Raw genomic sequence first — 26737 nt, 5'->3', positions numbered from 1 at the left:
TCACTCTTTGCTAATCTGTCCTCCAGGAAAGAATAGTGGTTTCCCCTATAAGGAATGCTGTATGCTTACAAACGTAATCCCTTCGCTTTTCTTGTGTGTTCAGAACTAGCTCCAGAAGAACCTGAGATTTAGTCCCATATTCTACGCTACGACTTCATGGGGCAAGGGGGGAAGTGGGGTGTACCTGGGCGCGCACGCACACCTGCAGGCACACACTCAACATCCAAGTACTGGAGGCTTCCATTGCTCCTTCCCAGAGGAATCTTTCCAACCACATGACCACCTGGCACCACCACTACCCAGGCACTGACTTCTTCATGGTCATGTCAGTGCTCATGCTCCCCTTTGCTGCATTGCCCTACACCCCAAACTCAACCGTGAATTTACCTACCAGATGGGTGCCTGCTAGTGAATGGCAAGTCATTGTAAAATATCACCCCACCCCACGGGGCATCTAGGTACCACTCATCCAAGAGGTGCCTTCTCAAGGTCCATCTCCTCCAAGAAAGCAACCTTGGCCTGGCCAATCCAGCCAACCCTGCCAACCATGTTCTTCTAAACTCCAGCATCACTTCAGGGTTCTGACACCTCCTTTTGGATCATCTTTTTTATTGCTGAATTATCTGAATGCCGATGCATTCTCCCTAACCGCTTTACACGCTTTAAAAGCAGTACTATCTCTACAATTTCCTACAGAAATTTGCAAACTACTGCAACTATTTGTTGATTGTTCACCTGGTCTCCAACGGTGGGAGGAGAAGCATTAAAGAAATCACAGTCTGAGGTTGATTACCGAACTCCTGCCGCAGGGACCCCCTTTACATTGAACACATATATGTGTTCACACCTGTCTGCTTGCTTACAGACACATGTGTTGCTGGTCTGTTTTCTCAAAGTGATTTTGAACAGAAGCACCGAGACCCCGTGACTAATGCTATTCTACTCTCTATGGGCACAGGATACTTTCCTCTCTGTTTCATGAATGAAGCTTTACGTATCCATGTGTTACTGATGTCTTTCCCGTGACTTCACCCCCATTTTCCTTGATCCAAGAGTCACAAAAGCCTTCCTTGATCCAAAAGCCACACAAAGCAAAGCATGGAAAGGCCCAACATGCGGTATAAAAAAATGGTTGCGGAGGGGAAGGGAAGGAAAAGTAAAATAAAATGAAAATAGAGAGGGAAGCAAATCATACGAGACGCTGAACTCTAGGAAATGAACTTAGGGTTGGTGGAGGGGAGGTGGGCGGGAGGATGGCATAATTGGATGATGGGCCTTAAGGATGGAATGAGCACTGGGTCTTACATGCAACTAATGAATCACTAATTCTACCTCTGAAACTAATTAAAAAAATGTTGTGTAAAATCTACACCTTGGAGAAAAGAAAACAAAACTGAGAACTGACTGAGAAACCTCTTGTATTCCAAATTAGTCAGGAACAACTGAGGAGTATGTTTGTGGCTGGAAGGAGTTTGGAATGTCTGCAGAGAAAGGCTGAAAAGATTAATAGAGAGCTGGAAATTAGGACCCCGGAGAGGACATGTTTATGGGCTCATCCGGCCTGGAGAAGGGAGAGCTGTAAAGTGACTAGAGGTGATCTTGAATGCACAGAGTGTTATCACAAGAGGAGAACAGGCCACAGTAGGCACTCAGTGACCCTTACTTTATGATGACATGAGTAACCAACACTTTGCCATCTCTAACAAGGACTGAAAAGGAGGACGTGGCCTTTTATTATAGCAACTGGGACTCTGGTTAGATATTAAAATGACCTTTTCTGCAATGAGGGCTATTTAAAAAAAAGTGTGGTGTAGTTCTGAGGGAGACTAAAATTTACTTTCAGAAGGTCTTAGCAAAAAAAAAAAAAAAAAAAAAAAAAAAAGGCATGATTTGACAAGTGTCTGCAGTTGTTTTATTTATTTATTTTTGGTCAAAGCAAGTGAGGAGGAGTAACTGGCCTTTCAGAGCCCCTGTGAAATTCCTAATGCAAGGATGAGGCATCCGCAAGTTCTGTGTCTTTAGGAATTGCCATCATACCGAGTCATTTAGAGGAACCAATGTAGTCCCCAAAGGACGAAATACAAGGGCGATATACTCGGTTTGCCTTTCTTCACATGACTCCCATGTGAAACACTGATCATTGCCACTAATTAGTGGGAATATAATTCAATTCTCATGTTATGAGCTTAACTATATATCAGATTAAAATCTATTTTATAGAATTAGATAGCTACACAAAATTAATAAAGGAGCATAGCAAATCCTATCTCTGATTAAATATGGTAGAATGACCACTGCTGCCATTTCAGGAGAAAAACCAACAACCTGAATTGACATATACTAGAGACAGTGAATTATCAAGGAACCCACACCATCAAAGTTCACAGATGGAAGATGAAAGAAGCCGTTGCTGTGCTCACTCCCCTAGAAGGGCAGCTCCCAGGCATCTCAGGACCTGCCCCTGGCCCCTTGCACAGCCAGTGCTGCGGATACAAGGTCATGTGCCAGAATATTTAATTAGATGCTGACATATCATACAACAGAAATTACTGTTACAGTGGTTTATCCTTGCTGTCTTTGAGAGGCAAAGTTTTTTAATAACACATCAGAAAATAGCTTTTAAATGGCCAGCCACGGCCAACCATGGGGAACCATTCCAATTATAGTTGCACGGCTTGGAATCTTATAACCCATTCACCAATCAGCACCTCCACTTTTCTGATCTCCCGTCAAAAACCTCATTATTGTTCTTGTGGTGGTGTCGTTTTACTGTTGTAAGGAATGACCGAAGTGTCAATTCTGAAATGCGCTCACTATGTGCCCTGTGCCGTTCTAGTTCAATAAGCGCCCTCCTGCTTGCCTGCCCTTCTCTCTAGCTGAAGAAATGGAGGCCGCCCCATGCGAGCTCACTCCCCTGCAACTCGAAAATTCCTCGGCTTCTTCACCCACATTTCCTTCCCTTTTCTCTGTTCCCCGAAGAGCTGCTCCTTTTCTGTCAGGCCGGCTCCGATTCTGCCCTCTCCCGCCTCCACTGGGACCCGGACTCATTCATTATTCCCATTTGGTCTTGCATCTTCAAACTTTTCCTCTGTACTGGAGCCTTGCCCTCTGCCTCCACACGCAGTCTAGTCTTAAATCACCTCTCCCCAAATCCTTCCCCCAACTTCCTCTCAGATAAACTTCTCAAAGATGCGGTCTTCTCTATATCCATGGATTCTTAGCTCTTTGTATAAAAGAACTTTGAGCATTTTTTTTTAAACATCCAGCATTTCTTAGTATGTGTTTTTATTTTTTTTTTAAAGATTTTATTTATTTATTTAACAGAGAGAGAGAGAGAGAGAGATCACAAGTAGGCAGAGAGGCAGGCCGAGAGAGAGGGGGAAGCAGACCCCTGGTGAGCAGAGAGCCTGATGCGGGACTTGATCCCAGGACCCTAAGATCATGACCCGAGCCGAAGGCAGAGGCTTAACCCTTAACCCACTGAGCCACCCAGGTGCCCCAGTATGTGTTTTCTTAATGCATAATTTCTTTAACCAGTTAACTGCTATCCTGGTTTAGGGAAAACCTGTATACGTAAGGGGAGAAAATGTTTTAGGAAATATAAAAATGGACAGTATGCAAGGAGAAAATGCATCCTCCAACTAGCTCTTCTCCAGAAGCAGTCTTGATAGTATCTTTGAGACTTTTGGGTGGGGTGTGTGTGTGTGTGAACGTCCTTAATCTTTTTTTATCCCAAAGACTCCACATTATATTTCCTTTACTGTCCTTCACTTTTTTGTCGCTGTTTCCACATACAGTATCTTGTAGGTCTTTCTGTTAGAACCTAGAGAAACACTTCATTTCTTTTTACATTTGCCTCATCTGTTGCCAGGCTGTATGATCATTTAATTAGTCCAGTATCTCTATATTTGGTTGTTCTCTTGCCCGTTAAGGTCTGTCTTTCTGCCAAATCACTGTTCCTTCTTGAAGGTTATTTACAACCACTGCCTCAACAGTCATGTTCTCTATCTTACTCCTTCCCACTGCTCTGCAGTGGTGGACCAGCCAAGCCAACCCTCCGTCTAGAGAGAGGAAAAAACGTTCCTTAAACTCGATTCCCCTACCTTCTTCTTTCTTACTTAGTAACCACCCTCCACTCTCAAGGTTCTATAACAGACTTGAAAGGTCAGTTCTTAGCCCCTTTCCTTTCTCCAGGCCAGTCTAATTGGATAATCGCTCTCAGTGCTCTTTCCTTGATACCTAACACTCTCCATTGGTGATCTCCTGTCTCATCTCCTGTCTGCAGACCTCAGGCCACATCTCCTTCCTGCTCATTGGACAAAACTACTTGCCTATTGTGCTAACATCTCAGATCTGCCATCTGACTTCTAGATTCATCATTCTTATCTCTTCAAATATTTCCTTCTCTGGAATTCCCTTTTTCAGGTAATGTGACACCATGAGTGAGAATGAAGAGTCAGCTTTCATTTCGTCCCCATTGAGCCCTTCCCCAAACCACTCACACATCTTACTCGTTACATCTCCAGTGCCTCTTACGTCTCAATCTCAGTAGGAAACACCCCACTTGACACCCGTAGTGTATGGTCTCATCTTTCTTAATATACACAGTCTTGGTCACTCAGAGCCATTTTACATGTGGATTCGTCTTCCCAAACACAGTCCTGGTACTGCCACTCCAACACCTCTCAACGACTCTCCAGTATGAACTGAGTCCACTCCAATAGGACTTACATTATGGCTCAAGATCCTTTATGCTCTGCACCATCCCATTTTTCAAAAGCTTTCACCCACTTCTCATTCATATGGACCCTACTCTCTGGCCAAGTCTGATTACTCATTTTTTCAAGTAGACCTTGTACTCCAGGAGAATTTTTTTTTTTTTTTTGAATCAGATTTTTTGCTCCTACTGAAAAGCCTGCCCCTCTAATATCTATTTCAATTTTAACCATTCTTCCAAGACTGGCAATAAGGGTAATCTACTTTATAAAATGTTTTTTGATAGTGCACATTCATGCATGTTATACTCCTCCTTTCAACCAAAGCTGCCAGATTTAGCAAATAACAATATGACACAGTTAAACTTGAATTTCAGATCAACAATAATGTTAGTGTATCTCCCATGCAGTATCTGAAATATGCTTATGCTAAAAATTTCTTTATCTGAAATTTAAATTTAACTAGAGGGTCCTCTCTTTTATCTGGTAACTCTACCTTTGGCTGCAAAAGAACTGTGCTTTTCCCCATCAGACAGGAAGACCAAGTTGGAGTAGGAATAGAGTCAAAAAGAATAGCAGCTGAATTTCAGCCCTTGAGAAAAATGACTTCACTTTATTTAATGTCCTATCCTAAAAACTGAAGGCACAAACTCTATAAACTTTGAAAACACCGACAAGTGGAAAGATGGGACCTGAAAATTCATATTCCAACTTACTCTCTTGCTGAAGAACATATTGGTCTATCAACTACTCCTCTGTGCTTAGTTCTGAAGTATATAATGAACAAACTCCCATCACATTCATTAGGGGCAGAGTCAACAATATCATTGAAAAGAGTAGTAAGAAAAGACACACACTCATGATAGGATAAAAATTGGATAATAAGGGTATTGGAAGTGGTAAGAAAATTACAAATGTTGCCTATAAAGACATATTGGATTGATTCACAGTAGGGATGATCCTGAAGGACAAAGCAAGTCATGCAATTTGCAGAAAGTGCTGTATTTATGTAATTGAAAATAATCAGCAGGAGGTAAAGAAAAATGATGGGCCAAAAAAAAAAAAAAAGTGTTTTAAAGCATGGTTAGAAGATCAGCATTGATGCCAGTAGCCTAATGTTAGCTTAGAAGAGCCTAAAATTCTGTTGAGAATGTAAAGGTAGGTCCCAAAGTCGCAGACAGTTCTATGGGCTCAAGGCACTATTCAAGTCTTCATAAAAAAGAGTATCTAAATGTAGGGGCACCTGGGTGGCTCAGTGGGTTAGGCCTCTGCCTTCGGCTCAGGTCGTGGTCTCGGGGTCCTGGGATCGAGCCCCGTGTGGGGCTTTCTGCTCAGTGGGGAGTCTGCTTCCCCCTCTCCCTCTGCCTGCCTCTCTGCCTACTTGTGATTTCTCTGTCAAATAAATAAATAAATAAAATCTTACCAAAAAAAAAGAATATCTAAATGTAGTGTGGGCCCCATATCTTCTGAGGCATTCCCTAGCCCTGTGAAGCCCAGAAGATGGTGATTCCCAGGCTCCATATAATTCCAATATGGATGAAGGCAGTACATTTTTGGAAAAGATACAGAATGGGATGGGTGTTAGTGAGAAAAGTATATCTTGTTTTTAGTCTTTAAGGACACATTTGGGCCATTTTTTAATGGAAATGGTTCTGGAAAGCGTACCTTTTGGGCTTTAACTTCATATCTGGTACAAAATAAATGATTATTCGAGATTGTTCCTTCCCCTTTTCTCAAGTCATTTATCATCTTCTATGTTGTACCGAAATTGTGGGATGAAACATTTCTTATTTTTCCCTCATGTTTCACTGGGACAAGACTATTTATATACAACAATTGTCTAATAAATAGCTACTACATAAATGAGTTAAAATATTTAGAAGCAGACTTTATTTTCACCTTAAACAATAAAAGTCTCCACAAGGAGTTAACAGGAGGATATAAGGCATTAACTCAAGTGTTTTCTGAGCATCTAGTTCATACTAGGCCAGTGGTGAATGCTACAGGTCTAAGAGTAAATAAGACTCTATACTATCTACCTACAGGCAGGGATTATGTCCAAGAATGGGAATGCAGACCAGCATCAAGTCAATGATAATAGAGGAGAGAATTAGGGAAATTGTCTGATATTGGGTAAATTACTGGACCAGCGCTCGGAGGCTGGGTGGATGAAGATCTTGCAGAGGAGATGAAGGAAGAATGAGCTTAACAAGTTAAGGAGCAGGTGGTGGGAACAAGTTGTTGGGCAGAAGTAGCAGAATGTACATGTGAAAATGGGCAGAGGGTATTCAGAAAACCCAAAAGCTTTATCTGGCTGAAGAATATAGGAAGTGGTGAGCAGGTAGGAAGGAGCTTACGTAATGATGACGCTGATTGAGAGAGATGATTAAGAAAGGGAAGCTGAGGCCAGATCAGATACCTGTTCAGTACCTTGGACTTGATCTTAGAACGAACAGTGAGCAATTGAAGAGCTTTAAACATGGAGATGGTACGACAAGAATTTACGTTTTAGAAAGATCAGATACATTGATGACGGGCAAGACTGAATCCAGGGAGGCCACTGTAGAAATTCTGGCTGGGAATGAAGATGGCCTGAACTTTTTAAACTCTTCTTTGGGATGCCATTTTCTTTTCTTTTGGTTTTTCTCTTACTCTGCCAGCTATTACTTTTCTGTCTTCACTGCAGTGACTTCTGACCTCATCTGCATCTAAATGTTGATGCCCCGCAGGGCTCAGTCCTCCGCTTTCTTCCCTGTCTCCACACACATTCATTAGCCCGGGATCTCTTTCAACCTAATGGCTTTAAATATCATCTGGACACTGACAAGCCCCAGATTTATGTCACCAGCCAGGACTCTCCTCTGACCTCGAGGCTCATATATTCAACTGCCTGCTCAACTTCTCCATTTAGATGTTGAAGAGGTATCTCAAAGTTAGCACTAGTAACACACTGAACTCTTGACTGTCCCTCCGGATTTGCTAGACCACATTTTCTCCGTCATCAGTAATGGTAACTTCATCCTTCTAGCTGCTATAGCCAAACTTTTGAAATCCTGCCTGACACCTTTATCTCACACTCGATATCCAGTCCATCAGCAAATCCTTTCTGCCTTCCAAAGGTACCCAAGTATGACCCATTTTTACAATTTCTCATGTCGTCTATGTACGTCAAGCCACAGTCATCTTAAACCTTGGTACTGTTAGGGCCTCCATATTGGAACAGCCTAGATTACTATAACAGATTATGGTTACAGTAGATCACTGCAACAGGTCTTGTTTCTGCTTTGATCCCCTCTATGTTAACAGTCAATGCAACAAGTGGAGTTTATCCTTGAAAATATTAGGTCATGTCACTATGACTAAAGCTCAATGGCTTCCCTCTGGTCAAAGTCATTACAATGGCCTATGATATGTCTGGCAATTTCCCTTCTCATCCCACTTCTCTGATCTTAGCTATCAGGACTCCTCCCTTTGCCACTCTGCTCGAGGTATCCTGGCCTCTTTGCTGTTCCTCAGACATTCCAAGCAAGTCCCCACTACACAGCCTTTGCCTCTGGTGTTCCCTTTGTCTGGAACGCTCTCTCCCAGATATCCAGAATGGTCCCCCCCGACCAGGTCTCTTCTTAAATGTAATTTTTAAACGGAGACCTGCTCTGAACACTTTATACAAAAAAAGCAACACTCCTTTTGACCTTGCTTGAGTCCCTTACCCTGCTTCATTTCCCTTCATGACACTTACCATCAGCACTATAGGTTTTTCCTGGTTTGTTTGCATCCATCCATCTCCACTCATTAAAACTTGCCACTTTGTGGAAGCAGAAACTGCACCTGTTCAGCTCAGTGCTTCCCCACCACCACTTCCCAGCACGTGGCAAGCGCTCAACAGAGAGCTATTGAGTGAACGGAGGGATGGATGGATATGGGTAGAGTAAAAATGGGGAGATGCTGATGAACTAGAGATCCGTCCGGGTGGCAGACTGTAATGATTTATTGAGTAATAAGCAGAGCAGGAGACAGCAGAGGGAAAAGAGGGGTCCCAGAGACTGCCCAAGTCCCACCCACAGACAAGCGAGTTGACGGTGCGGTATGACCGAACTACAGACAGGACGCGGGACTGAAGAACAGGGGTAGAGGAGGAGAGAGTCACTTTGGAAAAAGTTGAGATGAAGGTCCAGAAGGTGGCCGACTCCGGACTCTGGACGCGCTAATGGGATTTGTGCTGAGCAGCCACTCCTGCTTGATGCAAAACAGCTACATGGAAAGGAGATGAAGAGAAGACCGTGAGAGAGTGTGTGTGTGTGTGGGGGGGGGGGGGTTCTCGGTTACTTTCTAGGGGAAAGTGAAATCCTTTTCATTGCTAAGGTGAACACGCTGGACAAGCCACTCCTCTGGAGCCCGTGGCCTTTCAGAAAAGCCACGGCCCCAAGCCTCCTAGGAGTCCCATTGTCTGAAGGCGGCCTTTTTTCCCGTCTGACTCTGGGGGTGCGTGTTTGCCATTCAGAACCTACTATATTTTACTGCACCTCCTGACATTGTTACACAACATTTATTGAAAGCACATTTGATGGTAATGAAGTTTCTATTAACTATGATTAAATCTCATAAAGCACCTGAAGATAATTTAAGATGTGCAGAAGCAGAAAATGAAACATTCGGTTTAGTACATTAGGAAACGTAATTGATTAAATTATCTCATTTACAATAAGTGCTTTCATGAGCTATGCGGTGCACATATTTTCCCCAGTTTGTCATTATGATTTGCCAACAGATATCTTAAGACCTCACTTTCTCTTTACACCTCCCTGCAACTCAAAGCTGGCTCCTCGGCCCGCCTGCTCACACACAGCGCCGCTCGCGAGCTCTGAGTAATGTCTTCTATCCACCAGGCCTTGCGGAGGATCATGAGCACAGCTATATATGGGAACAGGTTGTTTCTCAATTATCTTCATAATTGACTTTGATTTTGCATCAGTGATGATTCATGTAGTCTTTAAACTAAGCCCCTCTTTCAGGGAACAACCACAGCTTGAATTTGTATAATGCACTCCTAACCATGCAGCTTACAGAACCCCAACCGGATTCCTCTGGGAGCCTTTTGCAATCACATTGATTCTGTTAAGGTTTTATTTTTAGGAAATCACAAATTAAAACAGTTTAAGCGATTCCGTTGCAGTATCCAGCAATTAAGCATGGTGTTCATGAGCGAGAACCCCAAGCAAAAACTAATTCAGGAGTCCCTGAGGACTAGAAATAGCTACTGTGGGGTTTATGGCTGGAAGTACAGATGTAACCAAATTAGAATGGCACAGGACTCACAAACTAAGCATGAAATTAATTTTTAAAAAAACACATTCCTAAGTAACTCTCACTACGGCCACCACACGGATACCCATGATCCTGTGGGTATGCCGCGTGACCACCGGTGGGGCAGGGGGTGGGTATGGCTATGTCACCAGGAGGCAGTTGGGAGTCCAGCTGTCGCCATGAGCTCTTGAAACAGGCTCAAGCCAAATATTCACTGACCCGATTTTTTCCCCTCCCTCCTTCCCTCATACACGTACACACACATACACAACAAGGTTCCCCCACCTTCAACCTTCCTGAGTTCAAAATCAAGCACGCAGGATGTCAGGGGACCACTCCCTAAGTACCGTTCATGATTTGACAGGCAGCGGACCTCAGGGAAAAAAGTTAAGGAAGGAAGTTTGTTTGTGTTGTTCTGCCAAGTTCTCCGACTCTGGACTCTGCAAGTTAACCGCCCCCCCCCCCCCCTATCTTTCAAGCCTGCCTGGAGCAACATAACACAGTCTGAACCCAACAGCTTTCCTGGCTCTTTCTCTCACATCTCCTGACCCCTGTCCCAAGGTACCTATTTCTGTCTATCCTCACAGGGTCTTAATTCCTTCAAAGAAGTTAGCTCATAAAAGCTATTAGCTCTCCCAAGCTATTTGAATTTTAGTACCCCAGGATTTAAAAGATCTAAAGTCATTCGCTTTGTATTAAAATGGGAGATACTGGCCAGGGACGTCTTCTACAGGCTTATAACAAAACCAGGCCAGCTCGCTACCTCTCCTGTTACTGAGAGCTGTGTTGCTGAGGTTCTTCCATCTCAAGATCTCCCCGGAATGCCTGACATACTTCTGAGTGCGTCAGGATCATGTCAAGAACATACGAATGCACAAATCCCCAGGAGGACCTTTCCCCCATCCCCCCACCTGGTTTCAGGGATTCTGATTCATTTGTTCTGTTCTGAGGTGGAGTATATTTAACAAGCTCCCACCACACCCCAAGATTCCGGTGCACATGGTTGCTGATCCACTTCTTGAGAAATATTGTTCTAAGACAGTTACTCTCAGCCCAAGCTGCACATTGGAATCTGAGGCTCTTTTAATAAATAAGCATTCCTACCCTTCGAGGTGGAAACTATAAAACAAAACAAATGAGGAAACAAAATGGAAACAGACTCATAAATACAGAGAACAAGGGGGTGGCTGCCCGAGGGGTGGGGGGGGGTGGGGGAAATAGGTGAGGTGGATTAAGAGGTACAAACTTCCAGTTATAAAACAAATAGGTCACAGGATTTAAAGTACAGCATAAGGGATCAGTCAATAATATCGTAATAACTACGTATGGTGATAGATGGTAACTGACTTATCACAGCAGTCATTTCCTAATGTACATAAAAGTCAAATCACTGTGTATATAGTATTGTCTATCAACTATACTTCAAGGGAAAAAATATGTATTGAAATATGCATTAACGTTTTTATATGCTAAACACAAAAAACAGGGACTCTAACCCACCCCAATTCTGATTGCATTGGTCCCAGGTACAGCCTGAGAACTGGGGTTTTTAAAAGGCCTCCAGGTGGTTCTAAAGTTCAGCCAAGGCTGAAAACCACAGGGTCAAAGGCTGAGCGGCCAACCATTCACGCTGCCCGGCTTTTCCCAAATCTGCTGGCTGTGTACAGCCCACATAAGGCAAAGGCCTCCCCAGGAGGCAAGCCTGTGGATGGAGAGCTCGAGACAGCACTGACACCAAACTTTGCAGGTCCTGATGATTCCACTGTGGAATACTGGATTCTCATCTACCTAGTTGCCATGGAGTTCACGGTTTGCTTCTCAGGTGCTCCCTCCTCCTAGGTGGAAAGGCTTGTGGTTGGGTTTTTGCCCAAGGCTGCTCTCCCGAAAGCTTGTACTGACAAATATTTATTAATTTTAATGCTATAAATCTCCTCAGCAATAAGAATCCTAGATGACATTTGCAGAGAAATGAACTTACAGGCAGGCAGCATCAAGAGGAGAGATTTACTTTTACTGGAGGGAGGGGAAGGGTGTGCATATTTCCTTTCAATTTCAACCTATGATATGCGATTCCAAACCCAATGAGGAGAAGCCCTGAAAACCCTGGGTCTTTCGCACAAGCTTCAATTCTGTTTGGCTCCTAAACAAATACAACAGTAAGGCAGCAAATATGAGAATGAATTATATTCACAAGAGGAAAAATAACTTACTTTGGGGTTTTATTTCATGAAGAGGTTTTTTATCTAAAAGAAAGAAAGAGAAAAAAGAAAGTTTCATTTAATAAATTTACATGGAGCAGACAGATTTCCTATATCACTGTATGTCCACCTCTATAAATGAAACATTTTCTCTATTTTTGCAGACGGTATGGATTACGTTGTTCATATTTTTCCCTTTCATTCTAATTTCGTGTTTTTCTCTTGTGCAATATTTTCCTGGGGTGATTGCTTCATTCCTTTTATTTATTTATTATTTTATTTTATATTTTCTTTTCCCTCAGGCTTACTAGAGTTTCTCTCTGTTGCATTTGCTAGATTCTTATCAGCATGATGAGAGCAGTGAGCTCCCAGCGAGTCCCTACTTTCTATAAAGTCAGAAAACGGATCAGGTAAACGGATCAGGTAAGGGATGTTATTTCACTCTGTGTGATGGGGGAAAAAAGGAGCTCGTGAGTACATATTTAAAGGGATCCTACACTGGTTTAGCAGCTATCATAGTCTGGATGAAAAAGCTCCAGGCTATGGAATGTGCCTGTCACTGGCGAGGATGGGTGCAGTATTGTGAGCTAGTTGGAGGTTTGCTTGTTTCATATCCCTCTGATCTGTTATAATGTGTACCATCACCCTGAAAAGAGCAGTTTGTTTGTTTCATATCATTCAGATCTGTTATAATGTGTATCATCTCTCCCTAATCAAGGTACTGAGCAGTGCAGCAGGCGGGTGACGGGGACAGAGAAATCCCATTCAGGGGTCAGGTTCAGGGGAGACCTTTTTGTCATTTCTCCCCACTGCCCTCCAGCCACTCTGTCCTGCCCTGTCTGCCATCACTGTTGAACACTGTACATCACTTTGAGACTTGGGGCCCGTGGCTAACTTTGTCTTAGATCACAGACCATCTACTTCTCAGTCCCCGTTCCCCGGCCGTCCCAGGCTAACACAACTCCCCCACGGCACAGAAACCTGAGAAGATGCGGCTTTAGTGACCACGTCAAGATTCGAGAAGATGGCACAGCATGCACGCCCTCCCTCTTATGAGTCCCCTCCCGAGGACTTAGACGGAACATGGTCAGACTGTAAGCTCCGAGGCTGCTGCTCATCATTCACAGAGTCACACTATGGCAGGGGGACCTTGAGAGGTCACCTTACACGGTCCCTTTCCTCCACTTGCCTGAAGGCGAGCCACGCGGGGTGAGACACTGTCATTTTGGATTACCTGTTTAACGGCATCAAATCTCGCCCAGTACATACTGCAGAACTTCAGAAACATAATCTGACTGCCACATAACCCTCCCAGGCAGAGAGACACAGCTATAGTTTGAATCCGTAACCAGACAGGTATTACCCTAAACCACTCCTGCCCTTGATACTGATTCTGACAGAACACCCTTGCTGTGTGCTTTACTGAAGACAGCTCTCATGTGTTCTGCCATCCGATTTGTTACGGAAGGAGCTTTTAAAAGTTGTAAGTCACACTCTCGCAATGGCACCACCATTGTTTTTTTCTCATTACAAGGAGAAGGTTAATTGGCAAGGGATCACTCCTGACAAATCTCTCTTTAAAATGAAAAATCTTCATAAAAGATAATTTGCTCAAGAGGATAGGATCACATTCAGATTTTTACACCGTCAGGTTTCTTAAAACAGACAACACTTGCATCCCCCTTCCTGCATGAATCGAGGGCAGCTAGTTGGCCTGAGAGCAGGTAGCCCTTCCCCCAGCCCAGATGATAATGCGCTCAAGACTTAGAATCCAGCGACTTTGGTGGGTTTAACCTGACTTCAGTTTTTGCTTGTTGCCTGCTATCGGAACGTGTCTGGCACGGGCGCAGGATGCTGGCAGGCCAGGCCAAGACGTCTGGAAGTGATGCATTGCTAATGTTACACACAGAGACATGCAGAACATCTGTTTAGGACTCTCGCTGAGCTTAACAGCATTTTCTTCCACCTAAACCACAGGAATGAAGATTATGCTGGGTAGCAAAATGAAACTCCATTAAAAACAGGTGAGATATAGAACCACTCCTCAGAAAATAAATCAAATACAGTCAGGTTGTTAAAACACTGAGGTGGTCGGGTTCTACCTGGGGCAGCTCCACAGGAAGAAAGAGTGACTGGGGCGGAAAAGCCAGGGCTTAACTGGTCATGAGACAAGGTCGGGCCACAAGGGCACACGGGGCAGAAGAGTGGGACATTTCCCTTCCTGACACAGCTCTGGGGACATCGTGACCGGCAGTGGCATTGTGGAAACTGCGCACACTCTCACGGTTAGAACAGGCTTTCCATCGTGGGTGGCTTTCATTCTGTGTGACCTCAGTGTTCTGCACAGTAACATGGAAATAATAATGTCCTTGAGCATCGGTGCGGAGATGAAACATGATAAATATAAAGCCAATAGCTCAGGGCTAGCACGTGTTCAGTATCCATCAATGGTAGCTGATACATAACTTCAACATGCTCTGAACAAGAACATCCTTGTCAGTCACTCGGAGTAAAAACAGGACCCCTTGTGCCACCCTGCCTGAGACACGTCACAAGTCCAAATCAGAAGCTGTAATGGATTTCAGGGATTCTTGAAGGGAGTTAAGAAACCATGTCTGGTCCTAGCTTCTGCTTTAGGAAACTGAGCACAAGTCAAAACTTCAGTTTCCTGATATGAAAAAAAGACAAGGACCAGGAGACCTCTGTGGGCTCCCTAGCTTTCACCCACTATAAACCTGTGGACTAACAAGCAAAGGCATTCCACAGAAATTCCTATGGAATGATTTCCTAAAGCAGAGTAAAAAAATAATCGAAGGGCCACTGCTCTACTGTAGGGTTTGTTAGTCTAGAGTCCAGCGTGTCAGTGTGCATCCTCTAACAGAAAAGGCTAGAAGCCTCTGGTGCCCAAGACAGCTTCAGTCCCCTGGCATCAGCATCAAAACTGGGCCTTGCTGGATTTTGTGAGATACCAGTATCCTGACAGCAAGCTGCTATCATTAAACATTCTCCCAGTTTGAAATATCAGAGATTGCTCTACCATGAACTCGAGAGAGAGGTCTACCCACTGACCTCCCTCTCTTTTGGAAGAACTGCCCACCCCACACTCCATGTTCTTTTATTCTGTTTGCAAAATCATTCTCACAGGCCCTGGGCCATGCATCCACTTGGCCTTGGTCAATCAAATCCTTTCTGCTTTCATTTTACCTCTCTCCAAGGCCATGTTCAAATAACCCCCTAGTAAATTAATCCATTAGGGGGATAGTTCTTAATGTTGGCTGCACATTAGAATCACCTGGGGAGCTTTTAAGCAAATACCCATGCCTGGGCCCCAGTCCAAGACCTCCTGACTAATTGGGGTTTGTGTTTTCGTGATTACCAAGTGTACTAATACTTCCCGCCAACAAATCTGGGGCCCTGTGTACTCAACTTCAGCTAGTCTTGCCTCTCTGAGAACCTTTGGGGTGGCCGCAGTATACGGATGGACCCAGGAGGAGCCCTCCTGTATCCTGCAGGCAGAAAAATACAATTCTGAGCTAGTGGCAGCTGAGCTGTAGTTTGAGAAAATCACAAGTTTTCCTGGGGTCTAACTTAGACACTGAGAGGCACCTTCTGGGTAAATGGAAACTGATGTCATTACAACTCAGTCTTATAATGATTGTGCGTATTTACAAGTTAAAGATGCCAAAGTATTTTTTTAATTTAGATTCAATTAGCCAACATATAGAGATCATTAGTTTTAGATGTAGAGTTTAGTAATTCATCAGTTGCATATAACACCTAGTGTTATATGCAAAAGTATGTTTTACACAGTCAGATTTTCTTTAAGAATCTTTGTTATTATTTACATAGTCAGTACACAGTGAGTGTATGCAAAATAAAATACATATGTAAGTACAAAGACAAAAAAAACCCATAATTCCACACCAAGCGATAACCATCATTAATGTTTAAGTTATATATACACAGCCTAGGCTTCCCCCCTCATATATGTAAATATAAAACTATGTGCACACATATATGTTTATACATATATATTTTCAGGAAACTATAGAAGATTGATAGTAATTGATCATTTTTACCTACAAGGACATGGAATTGCCTTTTATATATTGTTTTACAATCTGCTTTTGTCTGTGTTGCATGTGTGTAGAGGAATACATATTTATATATAAGAAATGATTAAGAAAAAAGGGAAAGAGAGGACAATCTATCTTTTTATATTTGGCCATGATTCATTTCTTTGCCATCTTTACTTTTCTTGCTTCCTCTGTCATAAGAGATGCTCCCCAAGCATTCCCATGGTATCCATTGTTCTTAGGAGCTATTTATAGCTGCACCCCTACCCTCCCACCCACAGCCAGCCTTATCCTTTCTCTGCTAGGAACAAGCGTGGTCAGCTACGCATACCCTAGCCCCTATCCCAGGGGTGTACAGAGAGCAGGCCTGAGGGGAAATGGCACTGGGGGACAGATGAGTTCAACTCCACACAGAGTGGCCAAGAAACCGCTCCTTAAAACCTGGGGTTGATTATTTGAAATCAGCTCCTTTCCTTTTAAAGACTATACAGGTATGTTTGAAATCAGAGTCTCTGTCACTATTTTTGAGAATCAGGCACGGAGCCCGCTCAGTGGGACTGAAAACCCACCAGAACAGTGAGCCCAGACTCTTCCCCACGGCAGTAATTCACATATGTCATTATACTTAATGATTATTACCATTCTCTAATTTCACTAAACCAGTCATGCCCCATTTTTTCATCTCCAAAGACCATCTTTATTATTTCCTTCATAGATCCTATGCTTTGAAACCCTTTTCACCAGCACCTCCCCCACCCCTGCCAAAGATACGTGTTGACTGTTTTGACTCTCCATTCTTTGTCATCTTAAAATATTTAAGAGCTGATTTCTGAAGTCAGTGGAACAGTCAAGCCTCCTTTCTCAGTCATTCTCTAGGTATTTTTGTATTCGGTGGAATAATTCTCTAGCATCAGCAACCAGGAGTCAACCCTGATTCCATATTGCCTGCAAGTCATGGCCAAATGCTCTGCCCGCCTTTCCGGTCTTCTATGAACTGGTCCCATCATATCAAAAGTGACTTCGTTTCTATAGCTCTTGAACACCAATCTAAGCTCCAGTCCGGTCAATCCCTGAGCTCTCCAGGCTCACCTCAGAGTTACTGACTCTCCTTGGGAAGCCCTTCTCTCTCCTATGTAAAAATGTCCCGTTTCTCACGCACATATCAGTTTCTGATGCATTCATCATCTTTTTGGTGATTACTCTGCTTACAGGGATGTCACACCTCTCTGGACAGTTTATCTTACTTATAGTCACTACAATACAATGTGGTGGGGGGTGCCTGGCTGGCTCAGTCTGTACAGCTTGAGATTCGATCTCAGGCCTGTGAGTTCAAGACCCACATTGGGTGTAGGATTTACTTTAAAAAAAAAAATACAACGTGGATTTTTTTTTTTTTTTCCCAGATGTATACTTTGGAACTGTTCATTTGATTTACTTTAGACTTTTTAATCACGGTCAATTATGGGTCCCTAACATATAAATCATATTTAAATGATTAGCTCATGAATAATTGGCCCGGCAACCAGAGAATCACAGCAAGAAAAACAGAGGAAAAATGAAATTTGCTTGATTATTTACTGATTGGTCGAAAAGAAGCTGATGTTATTGATTACCAATGTGTTTGATTTGTTCATGCTTTCGCTCCCTCCCATAACTAGAAATAATTAAGAACGAGTGTTAGGCTCTCTGAATGCTAGCCAAGGCTGCAGGAAATCCCAGGGCCTGCCCGATCTGCCTTATATCAGCTCTGGCAGATAATTAGATACACACAAAGCCGGCTTTGCGTTGGCAACACCACTGCGATTGAGTATGTCAGGCAGACCCTGAAGATGACAAGAGGGGGTTCTATTCTGTTCTCCTCTCGAAGCTGAAAGTTCCTGTAGGCAGTAGAACACAGAGACACCACCACCAGCCCTGTGTTCCTCCAACTCTTCCAAAGATCAAAACCACAGGAAAACCAAAAGAGCATTTAACAGAGCCCATCTCTGGTTTCCACTCTTTTGAGTTTTTAATTTCCTCGCTGTATTTTGGTTTTTGTTCATTTCAAAGATCCTGCTCAGAACTTACACTTTAGAGATCAGACTGTGGACACACGTTAGTGGCTTCGTTCAATTTTTGCTTCTTCACCCACCCCTCTGTACCCCTCCCCCTACCCAGCCTATACAGACTATTCCAACATCTACCGCTCCTTTGAAAAAGCGCTCTGAGCACATCCATAGAGGACAAATGCTGAAAACAGGAGGTTTTAGAGATTTCTCCCAGCGTTTCCCTGCTGGCCAGAGGTATCTGGGTAATTAGTGACATTCTGGGACCAAACGGCAAAAACACCCACCTGAATAAAAACTCAGAAGACCCGAGGTACATTATTAGTAAATAAAAACAGCTCTAGGGACATCTTCTACCTACGAATTGTTCCAGATCCCATCATGTTAATTAGGGGAGGTCAGACAGGTACACAACAGAGAGCTTATGGGTGTCACTCCTCTTGACAGTGACCTTCCAGATTTGGCTCTCAGTCAAAGCACATGATTAGTGTCTTCCCCCCACCTTTCAAATCTGAGGTCTCTTTATAGAAATGCCCTTTGCATTTTCAAAACTCAGACAAGTCAGTGTCCATATTGACCATGTTCACGAGGAGCATTTGCATATTTCATTTTTGAGGGAGATCATTTGAATTTCTAGAATCCATACCATCTTAGTTATGAAATTCTATCCATTCCCACTGGTTCTCTGTGTTAGTTTTTTTGTGATAAACAGAGTAAAATATGCTCTTGAGTTGCTGCAAACACTTCTAAGCACGGGTCCACAAAGACATTATCAGAAATTGGCCTCAAAGTAATAAAATGCAATGCTTCTATCTCGGCTCCAAGGGAAGATGTCTATTAAAATCCTTTTGCTATCCAATAAATTAATTTGCTTTGATTCCCTCCCTTCCAACCACAATAGGAATACACACACATTCAAAACCAAACACTGTTCAGATAATATAAATTTAAGGAATTAACTTATTGGTGAAGGTCCTGATGACTACTTTCTTTACCTTAAGGCAGGAATGATATCTAAATTCTTTAAAAATCTAAAAACCCCCTCAAGACATTAAAAATAGAGCTACCGTATGACCCAGCAATTGTACTACTGGGTATTTACCCTAAAGACACAGATGTAGTGAAAAGAGGGGGCATAGGCACCCCAATGTTCATAGCAGCCATGTCTACAATAGCCAAACTGTGGAAGGAGCCAAGATACCATTCAGCAGATGAATGGATAAAGAAGATGTGGTCCATATATACAATGGAATATTACTCAGTCATCAGGATGAATACCCACCATTTGCATCAACATGGATGGAACTGGAGGGGATTATGCTGAGTGAAATAAGTCCCGCAGAGAAAGACAATTATCATATGGTTTCACTCATATGTGGAACGTAAGGAATAGCTCGGAGGACCACAGGGGAAGGGAGGGAAAGCCGAACAGGAAGAAATCAGAGAGGGAGATGAACCATGAGAGACTCTGGAGTCCAGGAAACAAACTGAAGGTTCCAGAGTGGAGGGGGCATGCTCTGGCTTCTCTTCAGATCGTATAAATCTTTCGCCTTTTACAAAGTGGAGGGTGGGTGGGGGGATGGTGTAACCGAGTGATTGGTATTAATGAGGGCACGTGTTGTGATGAGCGCTGGGTGTTATACGCAACTAATGAATTGTTGAACATTATATCAACAATTAAGGATGTACATAAGCTGGCTAACTGAACATAATAAATAGAAAATTAAAAACCTTCTACAATTAAGTGCTGGCCTTGACATAGGGTCGTGTGGCTTCCTGCTGTGTCCAGAGTTGTCCCTTTTGCTGTTGGATCATAGGGAAGTGTGGGTAGGGAATGGACGGGGATATGATTCAGGAGGGTGGTTGTTTAATGACTATTTACCAGTTTGCTAAGAAAAGACTTAGCAATTGATAGACATCGGATATCAGTCCCGCATTAAGAAATTTTTGCTTAAAGAGAAATTGTGAGGAACCCTTGACTTGTACATTTTTTAAAAAAGATTTTATTTATTTTGACAGAGAGAGAGAGCGAGCAAGCACAAGCAGGGGGAGCCAGAGAAGACGACTCCCTGTTAAGCAGGGAGCCTGATGCAGGGCTCCATCCCAGGGCCCTGGGATCATGAGTTGAGCCCAAGGCGGACACTTAACCAACTGAGCCACCCAGGTGTCCCAACTTGTACATTTTTTTAAGCTTCATCAGTGCCTATGCTAGCCATACGTGTTCCTACCATTATAGACTGAGTGGCTTGCACGTAGAGTCTATCTCTGTGTTTTCCACCCATTTCCAGTCCCTAGAACAGTAAGTGGAATATAGTAGGCTCTTGATAAGTATTTGTTGAATACTTCAACAAGTTTTTGTGGAATACAAAATCAGGGTCCATAAATTCCCTATGGTCTGTACGAATTCCTAGGATATTGTAGCCTTTCAGTGAAGGAATTGAAATGGAATGCTAGAGGCTTGATTTGCTGATTCATTTTCTAGGCGAGGCTGACATGGTTTTACCTTTGTTTCATATGTAGAAGTTGTCCCCCCTCATGCTGCTGGATAGTCATCCAAATGGCTAATTCTACATATAAACAAATTAAAATTTCTCCTCAAAACTGGCTAAAAAACAAGTATCTGAAAGCACTGACATGCCCATGGTGTTGTTTTCATATTTTATATGCACACATGTATTAACCATAAGCTATTGAAAATTACCTATGAAATATACATACATACATACATACATGTATATGCAAGCTACATTTAAGATATAAAATTATAATAATTTCATGTTTTTATCACAGGATGAAATCTAGAAATCATCTTGCCCAACCTGCTCTTTTTATTTATTTTTTATTTTTTAAAAAGATTTTATTTATTTATTTGACAGAGACATATCACAAGTAGGCAGAGAGGCAGGCAGAGAGAGAGAGAGGGAGGGAGGAAGCAGGCTCCCCGCCGAGCAGAGAGCCCGATGTGGGACTCAAATCCAGGACCCTGAGATCATGACCTGAGCTGAAGGCAGAGGCTTAACCCACTGAGCCACCCAGGCACCCCCAACCTGTTCTTTTTAATAGATATGGATGCAAGGCACAGAATCCGGAGAGATTTGCTCAAGGTCACATGTTAGTTAATAAAACAACTGAACAAAGACCCAGGACTCCCGATTCCTGATTCCGAGCCCTTTTTACTACCCCGTGATCTCTTTCTCAGTGATCTTGGCAATTTTCCACTCCACTGAACACTCACACTGTCCTCTGGCAAACACATGTATGCAAAGCCAGGTCTTTTCTTGTTGTAATACTGACGCTTCTCTGGAGAAAGGGGAAGGCCGGGGTGATGAGGATGTCTGCTGATGATGTTAACATCTTCATTTTAGGTATTACCTTTCTCCATGACCTTGAAGAGACGCATACATGTGTAATTTAAGGAGAAAAGGTAGAGTCAACACAAAGAAGTTTCCTCTCTATTAATTCACATTGGTAGTACACCCCAGAGGCCACTGAATTCTCTACTCTGTTTTAAATCACTTCCTTGTTGGGTTCTTGCCATTTCTTTTATAGCTGGACCACTCCATGATCTCAGGCATTAAATCTTCTTCTAGTCTAGACTAATATTTCTTACCCAGAGTTGTGTACTGTTGAATCCTGATTAGATATACTGCAGAGGTGGAGTCTGGATTCACACCACTAACGAAATGGAACGAGTTTATTTTGCATGCCAGAAAGCCAGATTTTTGGAAACGTCCAAAAAAGGACCTTGGACATCCATAGTTACTGATAAACCAAACCTAGGAAGTATTTTTTAAAAATATGGAAAAATATGGCAAAACTGCTAATTTTCAGATGTGGGAATGCAGAATAAGGGAAGTACCAAACGTGTAACAAATATTAATCCAGAATGGTTGGCAACAGTTCGGTAATTCTGGAATCTGTATATACAGTCTCATAGTGTGTACGCTGGAATTCCTTCCTAGAGAAAAAGAATTTTTGAATTTGTGTTGGAAAAACTAGGACTCACTTTATAAAATTTTATTTTCTGAGGAGGTGGTCAGAACAGGTGTATTTTATAACGTGAAGGAAACCTATCTAATTCCCCAGTCAATAATGTGAGGACTGATTCTCTCATGTGGGATCATCTAGGTCCCTCTCTGTGGCCTTCCCCTTAAGTGATTTTGAATTACTGCTGAGAATCATAGAATTTTAGAACTGGTTGGGACCTCAAAAATCACCTCTCTCCTCCTCCGGACCAAGTTCCACCTGCAAAGGGAGACTGGAAGATGAAGAGCTCTCTGTTCAGCTGTTCAGAAAGTTCTGAGAAAGGACACTCAATCTCTGGTTTGACACAGTGTTTAAGGATCATCATGATTCCCAGGCCTCTGGGTGGCTCAGTGGGTTGAGAGTCTGCCTCTTGATTTTGGCTCAGATCACAATCTCAGGGTCCTGGGATGGAGCCCTGGGACAAGCTCCATGCTCAGTGGGAGTCTGCTCGAGATTTTTTCACCCTCTCCTTTTCCCTCTGCCTCTCCCCCACTCACAAACTCTGTGCCTCTCACTCTCAAATACGTAAGTCTTAAAAAAAAAAAAAAGAAAGAAAGAAACATACATCATGATTCCTAAACACTGTTTTCCCACAACTATCAATCAGAACCGGATGGTATAAAGAACACAATTTGTATTTCATAGATTTTAATGACAAGTACATTTTATTTCATTAGATATACTATATTCATCAGATATATTAGGAAATGTTTTAAGAAAATATCTAAAGTGTCATAGTGTCAATATTTAGCAGAATAAGGAAAACATAGTTTTTCTGCCACAGGAATTCCTTCACTAGAAGACACACACATGATAATTAATTTCACACACAGAGCGCTTTCTGTGAATGCCTTACACGGATTAGCTCCTCCTCAAAAAGAACCCTTTTCAACAGGCACCATTAGAAATTTTTTAAAAAATATATATTTTTTAAAGATTTTATTGGAGAGTGAGGGAGCCAGCAGGGAGGGAGGGACAAGCACTCTCCTCGCTTAGCCTGGAGCCCAATGTGAGGCTCAATCTCCCAACCCCAAGAGCATGACCTGGGCTGAAACTGGACACGTAATGATGGAGCCACCCAGGTACCCTGATACTATTCAAACTTCTGTTTTACAGAGGAGTAAATTTAGGCTTGGAGAAATTACTTGCTCATAGGACTGTAATTAGAATTCAGACTCAAGCAGTCTGACCCCAGAGCCCTGACCCGTCAACCTATTCTTCACCTATGGGATAAATGTCCAGATCTACTAGGCTTGGCTCATTCATTTCTTTCAATCCAAGCTTCAGGTCCATTTCCAATCTTTGAAAAGGAGAATAACCAGTTTCAACTCAGAATCACAGAGAACCTTCGAAGGCTATTCAGCCTCTGCTCTGAATGCCAGATTCACCATCCTGGGTTGGCCTCCATGAGCTCAACTTCTGTACCTTCCGACAATCAGTTCCAGGTCAGTGCTGATGACTTCCCTGTGCTTCTTGGGTATGGCTTCTACAAATATTTCTATTTACTTTGTTACGAATATGCATTCCCACCAACTATCTGGTTCTGTGGCTGAAATTTCACTTCCTTAAGAAACATTTGTAAGTTTCCTAATGGGATGTTTCGAGTTCACGCTGCCATGGGGATCTGTTCTTATCTGTTTACTTTTCTTGGGTTTTTGTTTTTTCCAATCTAAGTAATATGATCTGGAGGTAATGTATCCTGCTCTCCAGCTGCCCAAATTTAATTTTATAGTCCTTCCTATTTACAGTGGAGGTGTTTTATTTCAATTGTGCTCATAAAATGAACCAAGTTAACAAGATGTGCCTGAGATAAACCATCTTCCAGAGATGTTTCTGAAGCATGTGTAGCACTTTCTGTCCAATTCCACCCAAACAATGTAAGCATAGTATAAAAGTACACATTGAAATATGTGGGTGGGGCATGGGACAGGAAAAGGTGGATGGAAGAGACAGACAGGTACAATAGTTGCCTTGATTTCAATTAGTTGAGAGAGAAATTCTTCCCTAGGTTCCTCTGTCATGACTATGTATGTGTAGCATGCAGGTCTATAAGGAAGTAAAGAGAAGGTGATGACAGAAGAAAACTGTTCTAGATTTAAAAAGGCACGTTAAGTGTTTTAGAACCAGTTAATAAGAAGGGTCATAGATTTTTAATGACTTACAAAATACACATCCATCACAGACCAATGGATGAAAGCCAAACCTTACTTGGAAGGAGGATTATGCTAGATAAATGATCAGATGTCTTTATCTTTTTATTAACAAGGCTAAAAGTAGAGAAGTCTATGATGGATGGATAACAAAGGGGAGAGATTTTATGGTAATTTGTTGGATATGGTTTATTCTTTATCTTCTTTATGCTCTATTCCACTCAGGACATGACACAAAAATGACAGTTTTAGCCTTGTAGAATTAAAAAACTGCTTTCACTAAAACACATGAGTATAGAGATATCTCTGCTTTATTTTCTTTTTTAATTAAGCACACTGGAAACTTTAGTCATGAGGCACTCCACTCTGTCTCATTAAAGCTTGTTACTCACAGGCTTTCTTATTGGGGCCCATAATGGGAAAGTGTTTACTGGGGCATGGGGGAGAAATTGTTGCTAAGCTGCTAATGATACCATATGTGTCCAAATCTACATTCTTATTACTCCTGTGGGTCTGCAATATTATATCCACTTCTGCTATGCAATATACATGAAGGCAACTCTGAATTAATCAATTGTTATACAGAAAGGCAGCTGTTGGGTATTTCTAGGAAAAACCTTTGTGTAAGAAGGAAAACCTACTATGTACTATAAATGGGATGGAAATGGGTTTTTAATATTAAAACTACTTGGGAGAATTAGCAGGCAGTACTTAACTTCTTGACAACTTAAGAATGCACTGTGCTAGCATGTTATCCTACCGGCGCCATTTTCCTTTTGCTATGTAAAGTTTATGCTGTAATTAAGCAATTGTGCAGTGCAGCTGGCTCTCAAACACGAACTTATCCAACACAAAGTTTAAGAATGAGTCAAGTAGGTATTCTGGACTCTTCTGCCTGAAGCAAAGGAAAGGATGGGTTTTGTTTTGGTAAAGAAAAACCCAGCCTTTGTAATCCTATATACAAAAAGTAGGCATTCTGTAAGCCACTAGCAAAAAGAGTTGTTTTGGATGCACTGAGCTAACCCAGAATGAAAATTCTCCTCTTCTGTGCCCTAGGAAAGGCCGGGAAGGGACCCAGGTAATTACTGTAATGGATAACAATAAAGCTCAGAATGGTCCAAGAGAAAATGCTTACCAACTCAGCCTTTCCTTTGATGCGATTACAGGCTCACCTTTTCAGGAGCTTCCTTTAGGTCATTTTAGCGGATCATTCAACAGACAATGCGGTTAGATTATTAGAGGTAGCTTGGGGATATTTACTTGAACCCGCTGCTGTACAGATGTCTTTGCCCTTGATTTTGTTTCCAAACTGCCTATTCAAACTTTTCTTATCAATTACCCATCAGAAATGAAACCAAACCAGCATTCAACTGATACTTTGGTTTTCTGACCTGTCAATGTTGAACTGACCTATCTCACATCTTTGACAAGGACGGATTAGCTACCAGGTAGCTCAACCTTAAAGGTTTCCTCTCTCAGACCCCTGTGGCATTCCTCTGGCTTCAGTCTCATGACACATCTAGGCACTAATCTCCTCTGAAGCAGACCGATTTAATCTTCTCAAGCCACAGCCCTTCGTTTTCTATCTGCTAGAAGAGAGGGAGAGGGAACAGGCTTCTCTTACTCCTCCGGTTCAAGCTTAACACCCCACCAATTTCACCCTCTGTTCCCGTCAATGAGGCATGCACCTGTTATTGACTTCTGGCTGCAATCCTCCCAGCACAGAAGCCACTAGGTTCACCAAGTAGAAAGAGCCTTGGTCAGAAAACTACCCGAGGCTGGTGGTTAAGCTTAGAAAAGTTTCTTGATAATCATACCACAAAATTATCTTTCCGGAAGAGAAATGCACTAGCATAAAAGCAGTGGATATATAGTTTAGCTTGTAATTCGGATCCTCAGACTGTTATTGGCAAAGATTGCCTGATCTTACTCTCACCAGTCTTGGGCATTTATTTTCTTGTGGAGAGCATTTAGGTGTGGCCGTCTGTGATAGCATAACACTAAGGTTCTGTGCACCAGTCACAACTGACCAAGCAACAATCACACCCAAATATTAAAGCGATCATTCAGAGCTGGCAGTTCCATCTCTAGGAGAAATGCAGCCTTCAGGGACAACCGAGCAAGTCCAGATACTCTGTTGAAAGCTAAATAAAATCTAAGAATCTTGATCATCCAAGAGTCAGCAGTGCCATTGTTAAACCTCCAAGAGAAGTTGGGAACTGA

General features: G+C 42.5%; 1 protein-coding gene across 1 annotated transcript in view; it reads right to left on the bottom strand.

Annotated features, from left to right (window-relative positions):
- The window catches only part of UNC5D (unc-5 netrin receptor D), a gene marked incomplete at both ends in the record, with an annotated part of 232276 nt that overhangs the window by 68576 nt on the left and 136963 nt on the right, over positions 1–26737 (bottom strand). Inside the window, one exon of the mRNA XM_080796286.1 lies at positions 12230–12262. Coding sequence (XP_080652412.1) covers positions 12230–12262 — 33 coding nt within the window. The remainder of the gene's footprint in view (positions 1–12229; positions 12263–26737) is intronic.

Source organism: Martes martes, assembly GCF_963455335.1.
Source record: "Martes martes genome assembly, chromosome: 2".
NCBI lineage: Eukaryota > Metazoa > Chordata > Mammalia > Carnivora > Mustelidae > Martes > Martes martes.
This window is presented reverse-complemented; position numbering and strand designations above follow the sequence as displayed.